Source organism: Vigna angularis, chromosome 9 (assembly GCF_016808095.1).
Source record: "Vigna angularis cultivar LongXiaoDou No.4 chromosome 9, ASM1680809v1, whole genome shotgun sequence".
NCBI lineage: Eukaryota > Viridiplantae > Streptophyta > Magnoliopsida > Fabales > Fabaceae > Vigna > Vigna angularis.
Genome location: NC_068978.1, coordinates 25,886,613 through 25,896,447, shown reverse-complemented (window position 1 = coordinate 25,896,447; position 9,835 = coordinate 25,886,613). Strand labels below are relative to the sequence as shown.

General features: G+C 31.8%; 1 protein-coding gene across 1 annotated transcript; it reads left to right on the top strand.

Moving 5' to 3' along the window:
- Positions 1–873: 873 nt before the first annotated feature.
- Positions 874–4,084, top strand: LOC108346211 (uncharacterized). The gene is made up of 9 exons (XM_017585223.2): positions 874–1,075; positions 1,907–1,978; positions 2,074–2,139; positions 2,229–2,326; positions 2,415–2,452; positions 2,578–2,665; positions 2,772–3,110; positions 3,478–3,543; positions 3,676–4,084. The coding sequence occupies exons 1-9, from the start codon at positions 889–891 to the stop codon at positions 3,826–3,828; spliced, it is 1,107 nt and encodes a 368-aa protein (XP_017440712.2). The 5' UTR covers positions 874–888; the 3' UTR covers positions 3,829–4,084.
- Positions 4,085–9,835: the final 5,751 nt, after the last annotated feature.

Below are 9,835 nucleotides of genomic sequence, written 5' to 3'. Positions count from 1 at the left end.
TATTTTGACATTTCATAATTTTTTATACTCATTTTATATTTTTATTTTTATTTTTTTAAAATATAAAATTCGTCCTTTTAATTATTATATGGTTAATTATGTTTTTTATTTTTAAATTATTATAAAATGTTCTTTTTGAAGTCAGGTAAAACATCATTTCAATATATTATACGTGGGATTCATAATGATCTAACCTCCAAATATTATTTATATTTATTGAAAAGACTATTTTATATAATTTTCATAAAGTATGGAACTAAATATTTATAATTTAGTTTAAAAATGAAATATAATTTTTTATAATAGTTGGGTGATAAAAAATATTTAACTTGTTATTATATTGTTTTAAAAATTGATTGTTGAGTGATGTAGAATATCAAAATATTATTTGTCGTTATAAAAAGTAAAAGGGTAAATTAAATGAAAATGTAAAACTAATTTATGAATATTTAAAAGAATATACCTGCTTGCTTTATGGAGAAGCAGTATTAAAAATATAAAGTTGTTAATTTGTGTATAAATCATGTTTAAAATGTGCATATGATTAGCTAGCTAAATGATTTTGTACCATAAAAATGGGAAACAAGAGTGTTGTTTCTTATCTAAGGTGACAACTAGCATGAGCCTCCACCTCTATTTTGTGCTGATGCAGCTGGCACATTCCCCTTTTGTGCTTTATTAATCGGTAATGCAGAACAAAGGTAAAGGAAAAATCAGATTTTGGTTCTTAAATTCAGTCAAAAACAAAAACACCACATAAAAAGAAGGAAAAAACCTTAACCAATTATATTAGTTGTCACTTTCTTGGTGTACTGAAAATTTTAATATTCATTGTACATGTTCCATTGGTCATCTAATTTGAATATTAAACGTAATTGTTGAGAAATAATGCAGTTTTTTATTCGCAGACCCTGCCACAGAAGCAACCCTTCTCTATATATACCAACTCTTCCCTCTCTTCTTTCTCCCCCTTCTCCCTCTTGCTTCCTACAACAACTTTGCATTGTCTTCAAACTTTGCTTCTTCATACCCTCTTCTTCTTTTGCCTTTTCCATCATTCATTGTTCCCTCTTTGGTAAGCTTTAAGCTTTCATCTTTTCTTTCATGCAAAGCATTTTAATTTGGTTCTTTTTCTGCACCATTGCCCTCAATCATTCCCTTTTCATTTTCATTCACCCATGTCTTCATGTTCCTTCTAACATGAGTAATCAACACCAGCCCATTAGTACCATCATCATGATTTTCAGGTTTTGCCCTGAAATTTACCAGCATGGAACTAGATTTTTTAATAAAGAACAACAGCTGCCATAAATTTGTTATTTTCAAATGTAAACCTGTTTATGTGGTGATTCTACAAAATATGCATTGCTGTAAAGAGATGTCTTTTCAGTTGGATCATGGAAGTTTGTTTAATGAGCAGATTTTATGCTTTCAAAAGTTTATTCACTTTTCCAAGTGCTTTGCTCTGTCACATGAACTCTGTTCCAAGGCTTTTGATGGGTGTGTTCCCTTTCACACAAGTCCATTTCTTGTGGCTTTTAAATTTTATAATTTAAAGCAAGCCTTACCATGTTTCTTTAAGTTCTGTGGCACCAAAGGGGCACTGTTTCAATGTTTTTTTTTTCTTTTTTTTAATTCAATCCATTCCACTGGTTGTGGATTGTCCACTCAGAAACTTCACAAAGCCTTATCCCAAATGGTTTGTATTGGCCCTTATTGGTCTCCCCTTATGGACACTTTAATCACTTTTGATGCTAATCTGAGTAATAAAAGCATCTATTTGTGGTTCCATAAAGCCATGAGGATCTGTGGCTTGAGAATCAAAATGAATTGTCATGTAAATTTTGATTGGTTCAAATAAAGTTTCCATGGAATTTACACACTTTTTTTCTGTTATATGTTTAAGGCTTTGAAATGGAGTTTGAAGACCGCTTCAGACACCAGGCTCAGAGACCAAAATATGATTGTCTTCTTTTTGGTGAGCCTTGTGTTGCTATCAGAACAACTTTAACATACCAAATTGAATTTCCTTATTCATGTGTGCTGTGTTTTAACCATGAGATTCTTCTGCAGATTTAGATGATACTTTGTATCCCCTCAAATCTGGTCTTGCAGAAGCATGTCTCAAAAATATTAAAGGTAAGCCACTGTGCCATATGCTTATGTCACAGCATTCTCAGAAATGACTCTGCAATTTGTACTCACATGAGTGCTATCATTGATCACAGACTACATGGTTGAAAAGCTTGGCATACACCCAAGCAAAATTGATGACTTATCCAACCTCCTTTACAAGAATTATGGAACAACTATGGCTGGTCTAAGGGTATGTTTCCTTATCATTATTGGTTTCCATTATTAAACTCTTGAAACACTAACAGCCCATAATTGTTTTTGTTTCATTTTCTATTCAGGCAATTGGATATGACTTTGACTATGATGAATATCATAGGTAACTTACCCTTTTTCTCTTACCCCCCATCACTTTCAAACTGATAAAAAAGTGTTTTTTTCTTTCAGAACTTTTGTGTTTATTTTGAAATGGTTTGACATTGGTTTCTTAATCACTGCTTGCAGTTTTGTTCATGGGAGATTACCTTATGAGAACCTAAAACCAGACCCAGTTCTGAGGAACCTCTTGCTGAGCCTGCCCTATAGGAAACTTGTAAGTTGTTCTATGACCTATATGAAGCAGTAAAATATGTGACATGAGATGGTGCATGTATAATATCTAATGTGACCTTTATTGTTTCTCTTGTTTTTGTGAATAGATCTTCACAAATGCAGACAAAGTCCATGCTGCTAAGGCACTTAACAGGCTTGGATTAGAAGGCTGCTTTGAAGGAATCATATGCTTTGAGACCCTTAATCCCATTCACAAGAGCACTGTTTCTGATGATGAAGATGACATTGAGTTTGTGGGTTCAAGGACAACCAATCCAACCACTAGCAGTAATGCTCCAGCCAATTCTCAAATCTTTGACATCATAGAACATTTTGCCAAGCCCAATCCCACTTCAGTCTTGCCAAAGACACCAATTATCTGCAAACCATCAGAAAATGCCATTGAATTGGCCCTCAACATAGCCAACCTCAAACCTCAAAGAACAGTAAGAAATTAACCCTTTAACCTTCATGATCTCAAGCTAAAATACAGTTTTAAAAGGTTTTAACTTAATCAATAAAATGGTCTTGGTCTAGTCCAGATTTTCTATTGAGTTTTTTTGGTGCTGTCAACTGCTGTACATTAATAAAAAACTGATGTTGGTTATTCCACTTAGAACAAATAAGAAATTGTGAAAAATGTCACATCATATTAACCTTTGTCACCTCAGTCAACTAAGGACAGTTTATTCTTTGTGATTTAATAAACTAAACAAAGTAAGAAGAGAGACTTAAAGTATTGTTTTTCACTTATCCAATGTGTTCTTTGTAACTTGGTTTAACTGTTGTTTCTTTCTTGTGTTCTTATATCAGTTGTTCTTTGAGGACAGTACCCGTAACATACAAGCTGGAAAACGTGTGGGGCTTCACACTGTGCTGGTAAATCATTTGAAATTTTGTCATGTAGCAGAAACTGAGTTGCTTCCAGAAGCTATTATTGGTTGCATTTCAGTGTAGATAAACTCTGCATAATTTGATTCTATCGATACTCATTGATTGCTGCATACACAGGTTGGTACATCACAAAGATGCAAAGGAGCAGATTATGCTTTGGAAAGCATTCACAACCTTAAGGAAGCTGTGCCAGAACTATGGGAAACTGATATAAAATCAGAAGTTGCATACCCTGGAAAACTAGCTGTGGAAACATCTGTCACAGCTTGAGATTGATTATTATTATAAATAATAATAATAATAATAATAATATTAATATGTCCATCAAATTATGTCCCTTTTTCTTCAATATTGTTCATTTTATGAATTGAAATTCCACCACCAAACAAAAAGAAAAAAAGAAGAACAAAAGAGAGAAAAGCAATGGGAATTCCCCAACTTGAGATGTAGTAGTTGTAGTTGATGTAGATGCTTTGTAAGATTGCAATAAATTAGTCATTAAAATAAGTGTTTCTTTTTGGCCTTACTTATAACTAAATGTCTTCCTCATTCACCAAAATTTCCTAAAGATTTAGATCAGATCTTACATTATGATTATTGTTAGAGAGGGTGTGGCGAAATAAACGATAAATCTGGAATAAAATAAGATATCAAACATTGTGAAAAAGAAATTTTCATCCAAAGAAATTATTAAATTTTAAGTTTAATAGGCTTTTTTTTGTCATTATCATGATTTATTTAATATCGTTTTATTATTTTAAATATCCTCAATTTTATTTTAGAAAAATGCAACTCGACAAATTTCTTCTATTAAAGTAATAACAACGGCAGTACAATAATTATTATGAATAGCAAATAGTATGTTATTAACTGAATAAATATATATTATTTGTTAAAATTAACTTTTTAATGGAGTCTATATGTGCTAGGAATATCAAGTATCATTTAGTAACAAATTTGACAAAAGGAGTTGTTGATTTTCAAATACTTTAGTTAGTTTAGTTAGATGGTGATTAATTTTTAGTATGAGTTTTTTGGATTATTTGGAGTTTAAAAGAAATATATCGATATTTACATTTTTGTAAAGATATATGATTGAAAGTTTCATTGATAAATTAACTAGTTCTCATTCATACAAACATATGATTTTATTATTATATATTTATTTAGATTATTTATAATAAATATATTCTGTTTATATTTCGTGAAATATAATTTTTATCATAGATTTAATGTCAGAACCATTAAATTCAAAGTAAGTGGAAGTCGGGTGTTGGTGTGAGGGTTTAGAAAATTCAGAAAGTGGAAGACATGTGTATGCAGCTGGTTGGACAGATCGGTTTTTTACGGTAGTATATAAGCAAAATTTTCAAACGTTGAGCCACTTTTTGCATGCACCTCTTCTCTTCAGATTTCTGAGTTTCTCCTCCTTCTCTCTACAATCCTCCTTCTCTCTAAAAATCCTCACTCTCTTCTTCTGCTGATCATCATCTAGGCCGTGTTTGAATTCTTCTTTGGTGGCAAGAGTTTCTTTTCCATCAATCTAGCTGTTGTGCGAAGTGGGTAAGTAATTTCTCTCGTTCGTTAAAGTTTTCGATAATTTCTTATACATGCAAGAACTGTTCAACTTGCATGTGTTCTTCATCTATCTCTCTCTAAACCTATTTCTGTTTTGATCCTCTGGTTGGTCCCTTTTCACCGATCGGAATTGTAGTGGGTTGCTTTAGAAGTGATTGCTGGTTATTCAAAGTGGTGTAGGCTTAGGAAATTCCTAGTTTATTCAAGGTAATGGAAGCTAGTGATTTAATTACATTTTTTTTGTGTTTGACGTTGATATGTGAGCGTTTGCATGTATAAATGATGGTATGTTTGATTGAATTGTATTCAAATTTTGTGTTAGGCCGAGACTTGTGAACTGAATTAGAGTTCCTATTGTAGAACGTTCGGTCAATTTGGGTGAGAGAAGAGATTGTGTGAAAATGTGAGTAGTGAGCGGTGTGTAATAGGTTCAATAGAATAGGTTTAAAATAACTTAGAAATCACGTTTGGAGGGTTAGAGATTAAGAAAAATATCTTATTTTGGTTTAAGAATTGTTATTCAAAGATTTGTTCAGTTGACCGTTCGACTGTGTTATGTACTCAGTCATTAACTGGGTTCAGTCTATTAGCAGTATTATCTATTTATGACCGTTCTGTCTAATCGTAAGTGTTATAATATTAAACTAGTGTTCGGTCTGCATAGAGTATCAAAGAATCTCTAAGTACTCGGTCTAGTATAATATTCAGTATAAGTTTTTAAGAGTTTTTAGTGTAAATTATGAGTGTGTAGTTTAAACTCTTTGGATTGGGCTAATTTTCTAGTAGTTGGTTTCTATGGTGGTCGGTCAATAATAGCGTTCGGTCAGTGTTTTCTACTTTGTTTGTTATGAACCGTTTGGTTCTCTCGATTGGGTAGGGTGAAGGTGTTCGGTCTCCAATGTTCACAGGTTTTATCTTTATTATGTGAAAATTTAATTGATGAATGATTGTGTATGTTAAGAATTGAAGATTTATACTTTCAAATATTGTGGAAGAGAATTCCAAGGAGGAATGTCTCATAGATGATTGTGGAATTGTAAAGTATGAATATGGATATGCTAAGCTGGCGTTCATCCTGATATTCTGTGAATTACTCATTCTAAAGTAGAGAGGAGTAACTCATGAGTGAGAATGGCAGGAGGTCCTACCGCCTCAGGGTGCCGAGGTAGGTAGTATGGGATTAACCTTGGGTAGTAGCTTGATTGGTGTCAGCTATTACACTACCACAAGTGCAAGGACGACTGTAGCTACATATTCATACAATCCAGATGGTCAAGTCAGAGTGTTCGGTTTATATATATTGATATGAATTATGATGTTTTGGTTGTATGTGATGAATTGTATTCATTGTTGTATGATGTACCGTTCGGTTTCATATTGATTGAACTTGCATGAAATGCATATATGTGGTTATAATTAAATTACAATAGCTTACCCTATTTTCTTGTTATGTCTTGTCTTGTCCGTTCGGTTTTCTTTTTCCTTGCAATGATCATCCTATGGATGTGAGCAGAAGGTGACGAGTGTATGGTGGAGCAAGTGTTGGAAGACGAAGATCATGTCGCTTAAGTTATGACCGTTCGGTCATATGTTGTGTATAGTTTTGAATTGGACCGTTCGGTCAATATATTTAGTATTCCTTTTTCAAACCGATCGGTTTATACAGTGTGTTGTATCACCGTTCGATTTATTCCTATGTTTTGTATCAAACTTATGTTACTTTGTAAAGTTTTTAAGTTTTATGGTTATTTTGGATAACTGTAATGTTAAATACTTTACTAACTCTAGTTGAACTGATCTATCTTATTATTATATGTGATTAATCTATGATATAGTATTATGCTATATTTTGGGATGTTACATTTAATGTGATTTTTAATGTTTTATATTTTTTGATTTCTTTTAATAAATTTTTATATGATAATAAATAATTACTAAACTTTGGAGTGTAATGATTATTAAGATGTCAAAATTCATTTTGATATTTATTATTATTCTATTTGGAAATAAGATGGAATTGGAAAAAAAATATATTAAGTTCACTATGTAAATGTCTTAAAAAAAATTAAACCAAAGTCATACAAAAATCAACTAATACTTCCAAAGAAAACAAATAAATGAAATCTAAAATGTGGAAGTTAAACCAATTTCGAAAGAAATCTAAATAAATAAACGAGAAAAAAAATTAAACCAAATAAAATCTTGTTTATTTCCAATCCCAAAATTAGGTATCCACACATCATTTCCACAATTTGCAGTCATACTCACAATTTAGTGACCGAAGAACATTCAAAGAAAATGTGTTCTTATCACAATTAGCACAAAGAACATAGAACAAAGAGTGATTCTTTTTCTTGAAGATCAATATCAATGGACAATCTATCGTGTAAAAGTTTCCACAAAACTAAAGTTTTAATTGGAGAAATAACTTTATTCCAAATCAAATCATCCCAAGGAAAAAAAATAGTATATGAGAATGACAAAAAAACTCATGAATCTAAATATTATTATATAAATTATTTATTCTTTAAAATTGGGAGATAAGGAAAGGTGGTAAAGCTGGATTATTTATACTATATAAAACATGTTTGATAATAATGTTTGGTTGTTGAACCCAATTGAAGTGTGAATGATGTATATATTTTACATTTCACGTGAACTTGATGCAATTGGTAGTTTTAAATGGATGATGACCATTAAAGCAAAGCTGTGAAATGGTCAAATTCCATATTATTGTCATGCTGTATATTTTATATAAAACTAACTTCCAAGTAAAGTGGGTTTGACTCATAGAAAGACATAACATGTTTAAAGTGCGAAATTAATAAACCAAACCTACGTGCCAAAGTTCTTTAGCAAATTAATATTTTAATCTTGAACCATAACTTCTTGTCTCCATCAAGGAATACAATAATTAATTCCACCCCAAACAGAAAGAAAAGAGAAAAGGTTGAAGCTATTCATAATAGATCAAACTATTTTTATTAACAAAATAGATAAATAATTAATTTAGTAAAATGAATATTTCCATATTTTATTTGTAATATAATAAAATTTTCAATTTTATTTGTTCTATGTGAAGTAAGTGAAGACGTAATCTCTAATAATTGTCATGTATTTATTAAAATAATGTTAACATTAATATAAAATTAAATTTTAAAAATTACTAAAAATTTTAAATTTATAAAGTAAAAAACCAATGTAGGAGGGTTTTTCTTAAAGTTAAGTATATATTAATCCTATTTTTTTCTTTAATGAATATATTTTTAATAAATATATTTGATAATTATTAAAAACATTATCTTAATTATAAACGTTAAATAACAAAATTAAAATTTGTGTATTAATTATAGTACCGGAGGTAGGTGAGTACCAAGAGTGGTGTTAATAATCATTTGTAATCGTGTGAAGATTATAGTAGAACCCTCTGCGAAGGAGAGTATATGTAGCTTAGTTTGAGCAAACCAGTATAAAATCTGTTGTGTTATTCTCTCTTCTCTTTACTAAACGATCCTCTTAGAAAATTTGCAATTAAGTTTTGGTTTAATACATCATTTGGTCTCTAGTTTTGGGGTTTTTGTTCAAAGTCGTCATACGTTTTAAAAAAGTTCAGTTAGGCCTCATATTTCGTTAAAAAACGTTCAAAATGCTCCTTTTGACTTACGGCGTTAAAAACATAACGGTGCAGTTGCCTTCGTGGCCAAAACTGAATGACGTGTAAAGTTTTTGCAATACGTGACACATATGATATATTTGAATGTGTAAATTAAAAAAAAATATAATGACATCAGCTAGGTTTAACGATATGGGTTAAATTAAATTATCCTTATCTAAGAATCCTATCGCGATTTTTGGGTTTAACAATATGGTGAAACTGGTCTTGTAATCACTGTGGCATGGTGATTCGTTGAAGGTCAAATTTGAGGAGCGTACGTACGTGAGGTAAGTGTTGCCAACCCTAGCCTACTTACTTGATGTTTTTGTTGTTGGATTTGGGGATTAGGGTTTGAGGTGGAAATAGAGGGTGGAAAGTAATGGTGGAGAGGAAGTGGATGGTGGAGTGGAGGTGGACAAAGATGGTGGACTGGAGGTGGAAACTAATGGTGGAGAGGAGGTGGATGTGGAGTGGAGGTGGACAAAGATGGTGGATTGGAGGTGGAAACTAATGGTGGAAACTAAGCCATATATCTTTCATGTGTTTTTCGTTGATATTCATTTGGGACCAAAGTACACAGTTTTAAATTGAAAAGGAGACCACATTGCACAATTTTTGACCAAAGGGGAAACTAAATTTAACATTACATATAAACACCTAAATGTAAACATTGAGCTTCACCTTCACATTACATGAACACCTATACCTAAACGTAAACATTGAGCTTCACCTTCACATTGTTTATGCGTTTCTAGCTTGTGCAATTTGCAGGTTGGTGCCCATGGATGCTACTTGCGAACTAGGGTTTCTACGATTTATGTAGTGATTATGTATGTTTATGGGTTGCTGCAGGTGTGAATTGGGTTTCTAGGTGTCGCGATTGTGATTTTCTTATTCATATTTGGGTTGGAATTTCTGGTTTGCAGGTTAGGGATTTCGATTCGGTTCTTGCTTAATGGTGGTGAGGCGCAACGCATGGTGGATATTTTGCCCTGATTACTGGCGACACGATTTAGGGTTTCGTGGTGGCTAGGGTTTGATTTC